Source organism: Saccoglossus kowalevskii, chromosome 9 (genome assembly GCF_978046115.1).
Source record: "Saccoglossus kowalevskii chromosome 9, keSacKowa6.1, whole genome shotgun sequence".
In the NCBI taxonomy this organism is placed as follows: Eukaryota; Metazoa; Hemichordata; class Enteropneusta; family Harrimaniidae; genus Saccoglossus; species Saccoglossus kowalevskii.
Window position 1 is genome coordinate 38,734,667 of NC_140649.1, and position 19,142 is coordinate 38,753,808.

Here is a 19,142-nt window from a genome sequence, read left to right on the forward strand (position 1 = left end):
ATTCTACTTTGCCTTGTGATCAGAATTTGCTATTTTCATGCAATTCTACATTGCCTTGGGATCAGAATTTGCTATTTTCATGCAATTCTACATTGCCTTATGATCAGAATTTGCTATTTTCATGCAATTCTACATTGCCTTGTGATCAGAATTTGCTATTTTCATGCAATTCTACATTGCCTTATGATCCGAATTTGCTATTTTCATGCAATTCTACATTGCCTTGTGATCAGAATTTGCTATTTTCATGCAATTCTACATTGCCTTATGATCAGAATTTGCTATTTTCATGCAATTCTACATTGCCTTGTGATCAGAATTTGCTATTTTCATGCAATTCTACACTGCCTTGGGATCAGAATTTGCTATTTTCATGCAATTCTACACTGCCTTGGGATCAGAATTTGCTATTTTTATGCAATTCTACATTGCCTTGTGATCAGAATTTGCTATTTTCATGCAATTCTACTTTGCCTTGTGATCAGAATTTGCTATTTTCATGCAATTCTACATTGCCTTGGGATCAGAATTTGCTATTTTCATGCAATTCTACATTGCCTTGGGATCAGAATTTGCTATTTTCATGCAATTCTACATTGCCTTGTGATCAGAATTTGCTATTTTCATGCAATTCTACATTGCCTTGTGATCAGAATTTGCTATTTTCATGCAATTCTACATTGCCTTATGATCCGAATTTGCTATTTTCATGCAATTCTACATTGCCTTGTGATCAGAATTTGCTATTTTCATGCAATTCTACATTGCCTTATGATCAGAATTTGCTATTTTCATGCAATTCTACATTGCCTTGTGATCAGAATTTGCTATTTTCATGCAATTCTACACTGCCTTGTGATCAGAATTTGCTATTTTCATGCAATTCTACATTGCCTTGTGATCAGAATTTGCTATTTTCATGCAATTCTACATTGCCTTATGATCAGAATTTGCTATTTTCATGCAATTCTACATTGCCTTGTGATCAGAATTTGCTATTTTCATGCAATTCTACACTGCCTTGGGATCAGAATTTGCTATTTTCATGCAATTCTACACTGCCTTGGGATCAGAATTTGCTATTTTTATGCAATTCTACATTGCCTTGTGATCAGAATTTGCTATTTTCATGCAATTCTACATTGCCTTGTGATCAGAATTTGCTATTTTCATGCAATTCTACATTGCCTTGTGAACCGAATTTGCTATTTTCATGCAATTCTACTTTGCCTTGTGATCAGAATTTGCTATTTTCATGCAATTCTACATTGCCTTGGGATCAGAATTTGCTATTTTCATGCAATTCTACACTGCCTTGTGATCCGAATTTGCTATTTTCATGCAATTCTACACTGCCTTATGATCCGAATTTGCTATTTTCATGCAATTCTACATTGCCTTGTGATCAGAATTTGCTATTTTCATGCAATTCTACATTGCCTTATGATCTGAATTTGCTATTTTCATGCAATTCTACATTGCCTTATGATCAGAATTTGCTATTTTCATGCAATTCTACATTGCCTTGGGATCAGAATTTGCTATTTTCATGCAATTTTACACTGCCTTGTGATCCGAATTTGCTATTTTCATGCAATTCTACATTGCCTTATGATCCGAATTTGCTATTTTCATGCAATTCTACATTGCCTTGTGATCAGAATTTGCTATTTTCATGCAATTCTACATTGCCTTATGATCTGAATTTGCTATTTTCATGCAATTCTACATTGCCTTATGATCAGAATTTGCTATTTTCATGCAATTCTACATTGCCTTATGATCCGAATTTGCTATTTTCATGCAATTCTACATTGCCTTATGATCAGAATTTGCTTATTTTCATGCAATTCTACATTGCCTTGTGATCAGAATTTGCTATTTTCATGCAATTCTACACTGCCTTGGGATCAGAATTTGCTATTTTCATGCAATTCTACATTGCCTTGTGATCAGAATTTGCTATTTTCATGCAATTCTACATTGCCTTGTGATCAGAATTTGCTAATTTCATGCAATTCTACTTTGCCTTGTGAACCGAATTTGCTATTTTCATGCAATTCTACATTGCCTTATGATCAGAATTTGCTATTTTCATGCAATTCTACTTTGCCTTGTGAACCGAATTTGCTATTTTCATGCAATTCTACACTGCCTTGTGATCCGAATTTGCTATTTTCATGCAATTCTACATTGCCTTATGATCTGAATTTGCTATTTTCATGCTATTCTACATTGCCTTGTGATCAGAATTTGCTATTTTCATGCAATTCTACACTGCCTTGTGATCAGAATTTGCTATTTTCATGCAATTCTACATTGCCTTGTGATCAGAATTTGCTAATTTCATGCAATTCTACTTTGCCTTGTGAACCGAATTTGCTATTTTCATGCAATTCTACATTGCCTTATGATCAGAATTTGCTATTTTCATGCAATTCTACTTTGCCTTGTGAACCGAATTTGCTATTTTCATGCAATTCTACACTGCCTTGTGATCCGAATTTGCTATTTTCATGCAATTCTACATTGCCTTATGATCTGAATTTGCTATTTTCATGCTATTCTACATTGCTTTGTGATCAGAATTTGCTATTTTCATGCAATTCTACACTGCCTTGGGATCAGAATTTGCTATTTTCATGCAATTCTACATTGCCTTGTGATCAGAATTTGCTATTTTCATGCAATTCTACATTGCCTTGGGATCAGAATTTGCTATTTTCATGCAATTCTACACTGCCTTGTGATCAGAATTTGCTATTTTCATGCAATTCTACACTGCCTTGGGATCAGAATTTGCTATTTTCATGCAATTCTACATTGCCTTGTGATCAGAATTTGCTATTTTCATGCAATTCTACATTGCCTTGTGATCAGAATTTGCTATTTTCATGCAATTCTACATTGCCTTATGATCAGAATTTGCTATTTTCATGCAATTCTACTTTGCCTTGTGAACCGAATTTGCTATTTTCATGCAATTCTACACTGCCTTGTGATCCGAATTTGCTATTTTCATGCAATTCTACATTGCCTTATGATCTGAATTTGCTATTTTCATGCTATTCTACATTGCCTTGTGATCAGAATTTGCTATTTTCATGCAATTCTACTTTGCCTTGTGAAACGAATTTGCTATTTTCATGCAATTCTACATTGCCTTATGATCAGAATTTGCTATTTTCATGCAATTCTACATTGCCTTATGATCTGAATTTGCTATTTTCATGCAATTCTACATTGCCTTGTGATCCGAATTTGCTATTTTCATGCAATTCTACATTGCCTTGGGATCAGAATTTGCTATTTTCATGCAATTCTACACTGCCTTGTGATCAGAATTTGCTATTTTCATGCAATTCTACACTGCCTTGTGATCAGAATTTGCTATTTTCATGCAATTCTACACTGCCTTGTGAACCGAATTTGCTATTTTCATGCAATTCTACATTGCCTTGTGATCAGAATTTGCCATTTTCATGCAATTCTACACTGCCTTGTGATCCGAATTTGCTATTTTCATGCAATTCTACATTGCCTTGTGATCAGAATTTGCCATTTTCATATAAATTTACATTGCCTTGGGACCAGAATTTGCCATTTTCATATAAATTTACATTGCCTTGGGACCAGAATTTGCCATTTTCATATAAATTTACATTGCCTTGGGACCAGAATTTGCCATTTTCATATAAATTTACATTGCCTTGGGACCAGAATTTGCCATTTTCATATAAATTTACATTGCCTTGGGACCAGAATTTGCCATTTTCATATAAATTTACATTGCCTTGGGACCAGAATTTGCCATTTTCATATAAATTTACATTGCCTTGGGACCAGAATTTGCCATTTTCATATAAATTTACATTGCCTTGGGACCAGAATTTGCCATTTTCATATAAATTTACATTGCCTTGGGACCAGAATTTGCCATTTTCATATAAATTTACATTGCCTTGGAATCAGAATTTGCCATTTTCATATAAATTTACATTGCCTTGGAATCAGAATTTGCCATTTTCATATAAATTTACATTGCCTTGGGACCAGAATTTGCCATTTTCATATAAATTTACATTGCCTTGGAATCAGAATTTGCCATTTTCATATAAATTTACATTGCCTTGGAATCAGAATTTGCCATTTTCATATAAATTTACATTGCCTTGGGACCAGAATTTGCCATTTTCATATAAATTTACATTGCCTTGGAATCAGAATTTGCCATTTTCATATAAATTTACATTGCCTTGGAATCAGAATTTGCCATTTTCATATAAATTTACATTGCCTTGGGACCAGAATTTGCCATTTTCATATAAATTTACATTGCCTTGGAATCAGAATTTGCCATTTTCATATAAATTTACATTGCCTTGGAATCAGAATTTAGATCAGACTTTATATATATGTCCAACTTGAAAATATTAACATAAATCTTTTTGTGTGTAATGCTTGTAATGAATGGCTAGAAATAAACCCCCTCTAAATAATAAGAATAAAATAAGAGATGATTAACTTCAAAGGTACCTGCACAATGGTAAATATGACTTTTAAGATGAACATATGCATAACAATGTAATGTCATTACCTATAACCGCTTATCATATCTTTTATGGTAATTATTCTTTATGCTTTATTTAAAATTATTAGTGGATCGTGGTATAAAAACCATAAATAAAAGGTACATGTACCTGTAAGGTACCAATAGTTATAAATAAAAGAATCAAAATCAGTTTTGACCAAAAATGAATAAAAATACTCCATCACATATGAATCCTCCCTGATGAGAGCAAAGTCAGTGACTATTCTGTTGTCTGTGTCAGACAATTACTAGTGTTTATGTATGTCATCTGACAGCTGACACAGGTAAAAATAGTTTGAATAATGTAGAGATTGATACACAAAAGTCAGTCAGAATTATACCTTTGAAAATTACAGTGCTTTTAGTTTGATATTTAGATCTGCTTGCAGATTATAGAGCAGAGTAAAAATACATCAACCTGTGTGACATAATTGTAACACATATACAACATGTCATTGTTAGTAGATAAAACAAATGATTTTATCTGAGTCTTTTGAAATATTTTCTGTGCTGATAAGCATTACTGTGTCAATGCTCTAATCCAATATTCCATAACCATATTTGCCCTATTAGATGCACATCTACAATAGAACCGTATTTGCCCTATTGGATGCACATCTACAATAGAACCATATTTGTTCTATTAGACGCACATCTACAATAGAACCATATTTGTTCTATTTGATGCACATCTACAATAGAACCGTATCTGCTCTATTAGTGCACCTCTACAATAGAACCATATTTGCTCTATTAGATGCACATCTACAATAGAACCGTATTTGCCCTATTAGATGTACATCTACAATAGAACCGTATCTGCTCTATTAGATGCACATCTATTATAGAACCATATTTGTTCTATTAGATGCACATCTACAATAGAACCGTATTTGTTCTATTAGACGCACATCTATAATAGAACCGTATCTGCTCTATTAGATGCACATCTACAATAGAACCGTATTTGTTCTATTAGATGCACATCTACAATAGAACCGTATTTGTTCTATTAGATGCACATCTACAATAGAACCGTATTTGTTCTATTAGACGCACATCTACAATAGAACTGTATTTGCCCTATAAGATGTACATCTACAATAGAACCGTATCTGCTCTATTAGATGCACATCTACAATATAACCATATTTGCTCTATTAGATGCACATCTACAATAGAACCATATTTGTTCTATTAAATGCACATCTACAATAGAACCGTATTTGTTCTATTAGACGCACATCTACAATAGAACCTTATTTGTTCTATTAGACGCACATCTACAACAGAACCATATTTGTTCTATTAGATGCACATCTACAATAGAACCGTATGTGCTCTATTAGATGCACATCTACAATAGAACCATATTTGTTCTATTAGACGCACATCTACAATAGAACCGTATTTGTTCTATTAGACGCACATCTACAATAGAACCGTATCTGCTCTATTAGATGCACATCTACAATAGAACCATATTTGTTCTATTAGATGCACATCTACAATAGAACCATATTTGTTCTATTAGATGCACATCTACAATAGAACCGTATTTGTTCTATTAGATGCACATCTGCAATAGAAGCGTATTTGTTCTATTAGACGCACATCTACAATAGAACTGTATTTGCCCTATTAGATGTACATCTACAATAGAACCGTATCTGCTCTATTAGATGCACATCTACAATATAACCATATTTGCTCTATTAGATGAAACATCTACAATAGAACCGTATTTGTTCTATTAGACGCACATCTACAATAGAACTGTATTTGCCCTATTAGATGTACATCTACAATAGAACCGTATCTGCTCTATTAGATGCACATCTACAATATAACCATATTTGCTCTATTAGATGCACATCTACAATAGAACCGTATCTGCTCTATTAGATGCACATCTACAATATAAACATATTTGCTCTATTAGATGCACATCTACAATAGAACCATATTTGTTCTATTAGATGCACATCTACAATAGAACCGTATTTGTTCTATTAGATGCACATCTACAATAGAACCGTATTTGTTCTATTAGACGCACATCTACAATAGAACCATATTTGTTCTATTAGATGCACATCTACAATAGAACCGTATTTGCTCTATTGGATGCACATCTACAATAGAACCATATTTGTTCTATTAGATACACATCTTCAATAGAACCGTATTTTCTCTATTAGATGCACATCTACAATAAATAAATTATATTTTAATCTCATTTGCATAACATTTTAGGAAAATTAGAAACTAAATGTAGAATGGAATATTTTTGAGAGCAACTGTAATTGTTCTGATAAAATAACACATTTTATTAGCAATATATTCACATGTATTAATTACGATACTATTTTAGCCTGAAGTAATTTAAAAAGTGTAGTGTAGGAAAATTCTCTATCAAATAGTTAATTATAATAATATTATATTGTACCAATGGATAGTCTACATATAACAATATAGGGGTTCAATTGGTTCAGCATCTTATTATTAGTTAATTATAACATTGCTACATTATACAAATATCATCTCATTTGCAGAACATGTGTTGGGAGAATTTACTTCTAAGTGGCTCAGCACAAACATTTTCATGATATATGTTTTTTCCCAGCTCCATGGTAGTATTTGCGGCCCTTGGGTGCCACCTGATGGGGATATTTTCACACACACTGGTAGTCTGGTCAGCCCTTTAGAAGATTCACTTGACTGGTGGACAGAAGTTAGACTGATCCCATCCGGCACTACATCCATTATTGCTCATATCCGTATCGGAAATCTACAAGCAGCCCTTCATCATGTCATTCAAGTAATTCCTCAAACAGGTAAAATACACAATTATATCTTTTCAGTTCTCAAAAATTTGTTTACTCTTCTCACCTATGGATTTTATTTTTTAATTCCTGGTTCATCTGAATTTCACAAAATAAACATCCACAGATTAATAACCACTTCAATTAGTTTACCAGAGTATTTATATTTTGAATACATATTTTAGTTATCTTTTCAACATTATCGATTTTTTATGGAGAATCTTTCAAGAAAATAGCATATTTTTTATTTTGTCGATTGATAGCATTTTTTCTTGAATTCAACTACAACCTCGTGTTAAACCATACCGTGTAACCGTACTTGCATAAATGTATCGTATCGTCTGTTGACACGGGTAAGTACTGATGCCACAAATAAAAAATGTTATGGGTTTTATTTTGAAAAAAATGTCCATTTTGGCTCAATGGTTCATTAATGATCTTGTATATTTTCTACATTATAACTCAAGTATGTTTTTCTCTTTGTAAATCAAAAGAATTGCATTTCATGAACACAGAGTATTTTGGGAACGTATAAATCACCGGCTTCGAACCTTGCATTGCGTAAATATTGATATTGACCAACCTGTATTTCAAAAATTGTAACATGTTTCAATTAAATGAAAAACAGAATAGTGAGAAACTTAGTGTGTACTGCAATTTGGGATATAAATGCTAGAATGCTGTATGTAAATGATATGCAAATTAATATTCAAAATTTATGCTAATTATTGTGGAGAACACTGATTGCATTTACATAACAAAGCAAATACAAAGAAATAACATAATTTTGGTAGATGTTTGAATTAGTGGCAGGTCTAAATGCACATTGATTTGGACTGTTTTATATGTCAGTTGCTGACAGGCTAAATACGCAATTCCACAGAAATACAATATGCTGTGTAGTACAGTTCACCATCTTGGATTGAAAATTGGTCCATCTATAAAATACAAAATACAACAGCAAAAATTAAATTGAGTAATGTATTAAGACTGAGATTTAACTGTATATTATTCTCAGCCAATTAGGCACAATCTTCAAAGACGATACGCCAGGTTGACTAACACTTGATTGACAACATTCAGTCAGTCTGTTTCAAATTCCAGTCATGCAATACAGGCTCATACAGGTCACAATTTAAACAGATTTGATGATCAAACAACAATGATAGTTTTACACCTGAATAAAACACTTTAAAAAAACAATTTGAGATATGAATGCCACTTAAAGCTTGCATTTCTTTTTTTAAATATTTTTGTGTCAAGTGACATCTGGACATTTGTGTCACTGCTGTCTCTCTTGATTTTTTCGTTGTTTTTAGTGCTAATTGCATATGCTTTACATTTTAAAGACAGGGCTTTGACAATTGAAACCACAACTACATTCTGTATGCAATAAATAATAAAATAAAAGCAAATCATCAGATAAAGGTGAACACAACTAATTGCATAAATATGGTGATTACCTGAGTGTCTATCAGTGATTGATCAGTAGCTGAATTATTGTCCCTACCTCTGTCCAGTGTCTTACTGTACACCTTTCAATGCTTTTGTTGAATTCTCCAAAGAACAGTAAAGTTGTCATGGAAAAAGAAAAACAATTGTTGAATACGTGCCAGATAGTTATTCAAAGGTGGGCTGTTAGTTGTGTAAGAAGACATTAAATTGTTGTTTTCTCTTTTATTGTTCATTCACTCATTGTCTGAGTTTAGTCAAGCGAAAAATTACTTGTCACATAATTTTACACAATTCGGAAGCATCCAGGTATTTTTAAATTGAGCAGTAAGGCCATCTGGATGAAATCTCAGTGACAGGCACCCTAATAAGAACAGAGGTTACTCGGGTGTATATTTCTTTAATTCTTAGTGATGTGAGTTTAGGTATAATTAGGTAAACATTTATTACAACAGAAATCAAGTGTTTCTCATTCATCTTTGCTGCCATTTATAATTTACAGACAGATGGATTTGCCGATGTTGTATGATCTTTTGGCTTGGATTTTGATGGGAAAGCGGTATGATTTGTTTTCAAATAAAAAAAATTTGTTGTGTTCAAAAGATAAACTGAGCATTTGAAGAATAATTTAACATTATTTACAGTGATAACAGCTCATTGTCGAAACAAAGTTTACCCATTCACGCTAGTCGCAATAAACATCGTACTCTTGAATAGGCGTCAATGACTACGGTGAAACTTCTAGGAATCAGAAAAGAAATAACACCTTAAAAAACTGCTGAAAAATGGTCCTGGACGATTTCTTGGTCCCATTTTATTTTTTTTAAATCCCAAACTGCCGTTTAACGACTCAAGGCGTATTTGTGGCAGAATCCCGTATTATGTGATACTTGGTTTAAAATAGGATTAGACATGCATGGTATTTTATGTCTTGCGAAGTGTGTATTGACTATTGTCACTTGCATGAAATGCTGCAATGCAGGGAGCACTTGTTCAAGGTGAGAGTGTTCAGCTGGATTCTGTTAACTGGTTATATGTATCTGATTGTTTTGGAGTGTTGGATTTATATTTATCATCTGTGATGCATGTGAGATTTACCTATGTTACCCTGCAATTGGGTACAAATGCCAGTATTCCATCTGTAATATATAATATTATTTTGAAAAAAGTACAGTAGGTTTAGTAATTCCATTCCCTGGGGTTATAGGTAATGGTATGTCATTGACAATATTTTGAATTGGTGGCCCTGGAAGGTACCATGATGTGGATCAATTCAGTGTGTGTGCTCATTCACTAGTTGGTATTTTTTCTGATGACATACTTTAGAGATTATATTTTGCCACACTACTGATAATAGTCATTTACAGACATAGTTTTGGCACAAATTAATGTTACTATGGTAACACTGACAACGGAAAGCAATTTGTAAGTCTGCCAGAAATTTGAAACATATTTTTGCAGAAAAAGTACATTAGGCAAAAGGATTTAAGGAAACATAGCCCATCAATAGACCATTAGCACTGCAGCCTTCCCTGATTTAAGGAAACATAGCCCATCAATAGACCATTAGCACTGCAGTCTTCCCTGATTCAAGGTTTGTAAACAAACTTTACATATTACATGGCATTAATTAATTGTTAGTACAAGAATCACTTGTAACTGTGTCATAATGCACCTGAAAACAATCATTTTTTACCACAAGTTAGGGCTGGTGGCTTTTCTCAAATTAAGTGATTACAAACACAATATAAATTGCAGTCCTTGGGTGCCACCTGATGGGGATATTTTAACGCACACTGGTAGTCTGGTCAGCCCTTTAGAAGATTCACTTAACTGGTGGACAGAAGTTAGACCGATCCATTCGGCACTACATCCATTATTGCTCATATCCATATCGGAAATCTACAAGCAGCCATTCATCATGTCATTCAAGTAATTTCATTTTGTGTTAACCTGTTGGGCTTAGTCACCCCCTCAGTCTCAATGGTTCATCCCCTCAGTCTCAATGGTTCATCCCCTCAGTCTCAATGGTTCATCCCCTCAGACTCAATGGTTCATCCCCTCAGTTTCAATGGTTCATCCCTCAGTCTCAATGGTTCATCCCCTCAGTCTCAATGGTTCATCCCCTCAGTTTCAATGGTTCATCCCTCAGTCTCAATGGTTCATCCCCTCAGTCTCAATGGTTCATCCCCTCAGTCTCAATGGTTCATCCCCTCAGTCTCAATGGTTCATCCCCTCAGTCTCAATGGTTCACCCCTCAGTCTCATTGGTTCATTCTCTCAGTCTCAATGGTTCACCCCCTCAGTCTCATTGGTTCATCCCCTCAATCTCAATGGTTCATCCCCTCAGTCTCAATGGTTCATCCCCTCAGTCTCAATGGTTCATCCCCTCAGTTTCAATGGTTCATCCCTCAGTCTCAATGGTTCATCCCCTCAGACTCAATGGTTCATCTCCTCAGTCTCAATGGTTCATCCCCTCAGTCTCAATGGTTCATCCCCTCAGTCTCAATGGTTCATCCCCTCAGTCTCAATGGTTCATCCCCTCAGTCTCAATGGTTCATCCCCTCAGTCTCAATGGTTCACCCCCTCAGTCTCATTGGTTCATTCTCTCAGTCTCATTGGTTCACCCCCCTCAGTCTCATTGGTTCATCCCCTCAGCCTCAATGGTTCATCTCCCTCAATCTTAATGGCTTGCACTATGGTAGAATAGCCTACTAAGACAGAAATAAAAAAATATTAAATAAAATTAATTCAGTACTCACTTCCGCTAGACCCTTGCCAATCACAAAGATAAACTTCCTATTCTGTGCATTTTAAAGTCAGGTAGACGAAAGTCTTTGTCTTTGGAAAGTAAATGTCTGATCATTATGTCAACAAATATGTATAATAATAGAGAGGATGGGAGGGGGGGTTTATAACAAGCACTATGATCTGTTTACATCCTACAACACACGTACACGCAGCTGTCGTTACGTACAATCTGTTTAGACGTGTTTGACTCAATGGGCATCATTCAAAAAAGAACCATTGTTTAAATCTCAATTTCTAAAGAACAAAGTGGTGAAAGGAATGAACAAAGAAATGGCAACCAGGATGGCTCTCTAGTAAAGAAAACACTTTTTTTTTATCAAATGTTCAAAAGTAACCAAAAAATGACTGTTAATGTTTTAGAAAATGTTTCCTTTGAAATTAATGTCTTTTATTAATGACTATTAATAGAGCTTTGACTGTAATTTAGTAAATATAATGACTGCATATATTGAATATTCTTTGCAATCCCTTATTGTTATGGTTCATTTGAGATTTGTTGGTAAAGTATATGGTATTAATATGTAGATGAAGTATATACACTAGTAAGTACACAAAATGTTCACAAAAACAGTTGTTAGAAATATAAAAACAATTTCTGATTACACACTATGTGTGTTTCATGTCATAAAATTTGAATTTATAGGATGACTATTCTACTCACATTAAACTAGTATCTAAGTGAACTTAGAACATCAAACATGTCATACTTCCTACTAGTAGTTCGTTTTGTTTATCAGACACCCAAATAAAATTTGAATTTACAATACTCTTTGATTACTATACCTTTTGAATGCTGAAACAGAAATGGCTTTCAACTAAGTTTTGCGGATAACTTTAAAAACCTGGTCTTTTATTAAAATACTAGTAATAAAATGTACATTTTTACTGAGTGTTGGTACATAGATAGACTTGAAATGTTTACAAAGTGCTCAAACAATCATGATTAAATGTTGATTACAATTTGTCATCTAAAAGTTGGCAAGAAGTCATATTTAAAATGGCCATGCATGCATGTCCTCAAAATGACTTTCAATCATGTACATTGAACACAATAATAGCTTGATCCACATCATTTTATTTTTTACTCCTGTCTGCGAAGCACACAATGGGTGTCTGCATGTCTGTCTGTCTGTATATGTTTGTGAGTGTGTGTGTGTGAGTGTTTGTCTGTCTGTTTCACTGATATCTAAAGAATCATATGTTGGTTTTTGATGAACTTGATGCATGGATACTATGGGTTAATGCACAGGTTTTGGTTAAAATCTGTGCATATTAATTACCTAATTTGCACTATAAATAGCTGATTTTTAGCTGTTCCATGGATATTGAAGAACTACTCATTGGATGCTCTGGGACAATGCGCAGACTTGATTAGTTTTCGGTAAAAATCCATGCGTTTTAATTATCTAATTTGCATAATGATTTGTCAATTGTTGACTTTTCCACTGATATCTGAAGTACTAATCATCACATTACAATGAAACTTGGTACATAGATGTCATAGGTCAATGCACAGACCTACCAGGTAAGTGTTGGCTTAATATCCTTGCATATCAATTACCTAATTTGCATAATTAGTAAATTTTTGGCTTTTCAAGTACTAATCTTTACATTTCAATGAAACTTGGTGCACAGATGCTCTATGACTATTCACAGACCTGATTAGTTTTTGGTTGAAACGATGCATATTAATAACGTAATTTGCATATTGATTAGCACATTTTAAGCAATTTCATTTGTTTCTCAAGTACCGTTCAACAGATTTTGGTGAAACGTGGTACATAGATGCCCTGGGATAGTGCGCAAACCTGATTAGTTTGGGGTTGAAATCAATTTGATATAAGCAATTTTATAAACAATTTTGTCCGACATATATGACCAAAATACCAAGTCATCTTATGTGGTCATTATTTCATTAAATATTTATAAATGTTAAACCATAGAACCCTCTTGATCATTGTTTGCAGTTATATTTTTAAATGCTTTATTTACTCTAATAGAATCACATGTGCTAACTTTATGCCTCAAATACCTTCAGCATTTGGCTTTCTTTGATCAGCTTGAGTTCAAAATGGCCAACTGGTGGTCATTTTGTTTTAAAGAATGCAGTTCCGAATCCCCTGACTGGCCACCATATTGTTTGATTGAATGCTGTGCATAATAGAATAGAATTTCTTTACTACATCTTTTAAGAAAATTGACATTTTTGTTTTGGTTTTTAGCGTAGTAAAACTCATTTATAATAAGTACAAAAATTATAAAACAGAAGAAAATGTATGTGTCTAGATGTGATGAGATATCTCATGCCTATATTGCAATCAGGACCCTCAACTAGTGGTGTGTTAAATTGCCTGAACTATACTCGAACGAAATGAACCCTCAGAACACTCACTATAAGTGGGTGTAAGTGGGTCCATTATGTGGGATTATAGTAGATGTATGTGTACCTCAAAGTAATAAGACACAATAACACAGAATTCTGACACAAGATCCATTCTTGCTGACCAAACATAGATACCAACAAAGACATATTTGTGTTTTTAGTAGGGACATGCAATGATATATGGGGTATAAGTACAGAGAGACAGAATGCTTTGTATTCATAGCATTGTTGTCATTGCTTCACTTCGCTTAGTTTTGTTTTATCAACACAATGTTTTAACATTTTATCTGTTCTTTTCTCATCACTATATTGCACTTAACGGTATTGTTCAAGGGTTTAAAAATAAACTTGTTTCATTTAATCAAATGCTACCCAATTTTTTAATAAATTTTTTAATTAAAATTAATTGAGTCACACATTTTGCTTATTTATAAATTGTATGTGTACTATTAAACAAGAATACCTATTGTCATATTCTCTGGTACCAATAGTGTTGCCATGACAACATATAGCCCTCTGAGCAGCAACAAAAAGGAATTGTTGTCTATTATTGTTGTGGTACATGTTAACCAAACTATTTGATTCTTTACGCCATTGATTACATCTAACAGCAGTGTTATATATTGTCCCCATTCTTATATGTCCATAATTATGGCACATTTTTGTTTCCATTGTTCACATAGCTGTATGGTATGTAGTTGGTGTGACTGTTAGTCAGGCTGTCTAATTGTACAAATTTATAACAAAATCAACCTTATACATCTTTGGCGGTATTTAATCAGACTTAAATATTTGTTAGATTTTCACCTATATTCGATAGACGAAATTAAAAATATTTTTTTTTTCTGCAATTGAATAATGGAAATCTTCACAAAAAGTTATTGTTAATGTGCAAGATTTGTTAGGGTACATATGTAATCTGTACAGTTATTTTGCAATAAGTCAATTCTTTTTAATAATCTAGGGAGCAATTCACAGAGAAAGAAAAAGGCACAATTCTTGATATGAAACATATATGCAGTATGTCCTCTAACTAGGACAGATTTTGTATGTATCTCAAGTCACAATGAACTTCTTGTATGGGTTTCTTCTAACAAAGTAAACTATTGTTCCTAATGTATTTATGCTTATTTTGTTCATGAAATACAGATTCTTATTACCAAATAGGTCATATTGTGGAGATCACCAGAACCACTACATTGCCCAGGATGATGTTTTGGCATTTTTTTCTCAACACTGTTTGTGAAAGCAACTGTTTTCACGTCCACCCTCAGTGTCAACACATACTGACTTTGTCTATTAATTCATGGTTTCTATTAATTTGTTTTTCCAAAATCATTTTATAAACTAGTTATTAAATGTATCGTATTAATTTTTGGTGTCCAAAAAAAGATTTTTATCTGTATCCCTTTTAATTCTATTCTAGCTTGTCATGTGAAATATATGCCATGCAAATTGTTATTGTCAAGGAAAAAAAGTGCAAGGCATCATAACACTTTTTCAGTCAACATGGGTAGAATTAGAAAGCATTGCTCTCGACATGAATGACTTTGACGTCATGTTGTTGAAAGGTTCATTGCTACCATATACGATGCCATGAGTGACTTGATGCGTGTATTCAGGTTTTTGATTATATACTTGTGGGTTAACAAGAGTACCTAGTTTTTTGGAGGTCTATCATGGGTTTAACTTAGATGTCACAACATTATTATGTAGTTAGAGACATTATCATCAATTGGATAGTGAGATTTTATTTTTCTTATTATAAAAGAAATCAATTCCCGGAATTTTAATTGACAATTATGAAGTATACACAGAAAAGATTGATTAGAAAGCTTTCTGTGTTCCTTCTGCTCTAAGTAAATTGTTCTAAATGAACACGAATTCAATTTCTTTTTATGCATGAGGTTACAAATTCCCAATCAATTTCCCCTCATGGAATTGAAAGTGATTATAAAGTTCAAATACAGGTAAACATGACAAAAAGCCACGTATATTAAAAAATATTGTTATTGTAAATACCTCCAGATATTACCAGGATTTGTAACCTTAAAGGGGATATGCATATAGGGTCTATTACTTCCACTCCATTCGAATAACAAGTCTTGTTTAAATTTCACCTCCTGAGGGCAGAATAACAAAGATTGTCATTGAATATTAAATTAGTTGTACATCAGGATCAGAATGTGAACAAAATTACAGTTAAAAGTCATGACAAATAACATGAAAAATAACAAATAACTTTAAATATTTGACAATAAATAGTTATTGTCACAAAATGATCAATTCTGATAAATGAGTAGTTTCAATTTGGCTTAAAGTGAAATGGTACGTTTCCTGCCCATGGGTATTTTGTCTTCTTTTATCGATATGCAAATTAGCAGAAACGCTGATTCAGCACTATTGGCATAAAGCCAAACCTGATAAATTAAAACCGATCAAAGAGACTTCCGACCAAGTTAATGTCAATACTCTGATATAATCTTTTTTCAAATCCCTCAGAGGCATAAACATGAGACAGATAATTAATGCCCCGAGACAAATCTGAATTCGATGGTTTTAATTAGAACACCAACTATAGCATTGCTCATTTCATTGGATTTCACTGCAGATGAATTAAGGCCAAATCTTGAAAACCTGTCTTGTATTTAGAGTAGGTGACCTAAATAGCTGCCCGGCTAGCACTCGATTTATATTGCAGATGAGTTTCTGCACTTGCATCACGGTCTGATGAAGTCACATGTGCCACTTCCTGGATTATGTTTGATTATATGACTTCCCCAGAGAGTCTCTTTTTGCAACAGGATAAAACGGTGACGTCACCTAGGGCATGATCTAACATACTCCAGTTGAGTGTCTTAATCTCTAGGTAATGTTCCTTTGTTACGGTAGGTCATAGGTATGACATGATTTACATTTTTTACAACTAAGTTGTGAACACACAGACAATTCCTTTAAATCAAATTGGTTTCCATTAAACATCCTCAGTGTCCCACATCCGAGTGTGAGTTCCACATCCGAGTGTGAGTTCCACATCCGAGTGTGAGTACCACATCCGAGTGTGAGTCCCACATTCGAGTGTGAGTCCGACATCCGAGTGTGAGTCCCACATCGGAGTGTGAGTCCCACATTCAAGTGTGAGTCCCCTCCATCCATCCATCCATCCATCCATCCATCCAAGAAAATTATCCTGATAAGATTAGAATTTATTTTAAATAGTTACTTCTCAAATTTATACTTCCTGGTATAAACTTACCCCTGTATAATTCATCTTGAAATATGCTCATTATGAAATCAGCTTATTGATTACCTACCAAAACTTTTGTACATTTGTGATGAAGATTCAACAGTGTTTCTCAGTGAGGTTTCTAATGCGAAATAAAAAACTCATTTCGTGTATGATGATCATAAATATCCATTATGTAATTTTCTTTTTTAATGTTTTAATTCAACAGTTGTGTTTTAAAGATTTCATCTTCTCTATATTTTTTATGAACATGTTTATTTCATTATCTTACTTTATCTTACAACACAATGTTTTTATAAATATGGAATATTTGTTATCAAAAGTAACAAAAACAGGTGAATCTAGATTAAGCTAATTCAAGAAAGAAACATCTTCTCTGAAATAATGCAGTGCAAATAGCCGGTAAATGCAATATTATTCAACAGCTACTATCCCAGAGCCTTTTCAGAAAAAGGAAAACAAGAAATAAACAATATATGAAAAAACAAAAATCAGTTAAACCATGTGGTCATGAAGTGTTCAAGCTTGGTCAGAAATCAACAGTTGAACCGTGTGGTCATGAAGTGTTCAAGCTTGGTCAGAAATGAACAGTTGAACCATGTGGTCATGAAGTGTTCAAGCTTGGTCAGAAATGAACAGTTGAACCATGTGGTCATGAAGTGTTCAAGCTTGGTCAGAAATGAACAGTTGAACCATGTGGTCATGAAGTGTTCAAGCTTGGTCAGAAATGAACAGTTGAACCATGTGGTCATGAAGTGTTCAAGATTGGTCAGAAATGAACAGTTAAACCATGTGGTCATGAAGTGTTCAAGCTTGGTCAGAAATGAACAGTTAAACCATGTGGTCATGAAGTGTTCAAGCTTGGTCAGAAATGAACAGTTAAACCATGTGGTCATAAAGTGTTCAAGCTTGGTCAGAAATGAACAGTTAAACCATGTGGTCATGAAGTGTTCAAGCTTGGTCAGAAATGAACAGTTAAACCATGTGGTCATGAAGTGTTCAAGCTTGGTCAGAAATGAACAGTTAAACCATGTGGTCATGAAGTGTTCAAGCTTGGTCAGAAATGAACAGTTAAACCATGTGGTCATGAAGTGTTCAAGCTTGGTCAGAAATGAACAGTTAAACCATGTGGTCATGAAGTGTTCAAGCTTGGTCAGAAATGAACAGTTAAACCATGTGGTCATGAAGTGTTCAAGCTTGGTCAGAAATGAACAGTTAAACCATGTGGTCATGAAGTGTTCAAGTTTGGTCAGAAATGAACAGTTAAACCATGTGGGCATGAAGTGCTCAAGCTTGGTCAGAAATGAACAGTTAAACCATGTGGTCATGAAGTGTTCAAGCTTGGTCAGAAATGAACAGTTAAACCATGTGGTCATGAAGTGTTCAAGCTTGGTCAGAAATGAACAGTTAAACCATGTGGTCATGAAGTGTTCAAGCTTGGTCAGAAATGAACAGTTAAACCATGTGGTCATGAAGTGTTCAAGCTTGGTCAGAAATGAACTGTTAAACCATGTGGTCATGAAGTGTTCAAGCTTGGTCAGAAATGAACAGTTAAACCATGTGGTCATGAAGTGTTCAAGCTTGGTCAGAAATGAACAGTTGAACCATGTGGTCATGAAGTGTTCAAGTTTGGTCAGAAATGAACAGTTAAACCATGTGGTCATGAAGTGTTCAAGCTTGGTCAGAAATGAACAGTTAAACCATGTGGTCATGAAGTGTTCAAGCTTGGTCAGAAATGAACAGTTAAACCATGTGGTCATGAAGTGTTCAAGTTTGGTCAGAAATGAACAGTTGAACCATGTGGTCATGAAGTGTTCAAGCTTGGTCAGAAATG

The 19,142-nt window shown here is 33.9% G+C and overlaps 1 protein-coding gene across 2 annotated transcripts in view; it reads left to right on the forward strand.

Moving 5' to 3' along the window:
* Positions 1–19,142, forward strand: part of LOC100369936 (atrial natriuretic peptide receptor 1-like) — a 91,537-nt gene that overhangs the window by 26,238 nt on the left and 46,157 nt on the right. For both annotated transcript variants that reach the window (XM_085503505.1, XM_085503506.1), the window contains exon 5: positions 7,218–7,428. In XM_085503505.1, coding sequence (XP_085359631.1) covers positions 7,218–7,428 — 211 coding nt within the window. The remainder of the gene's footprint in view (positions 1–7,217; positions 7,429–19,142) is intronic.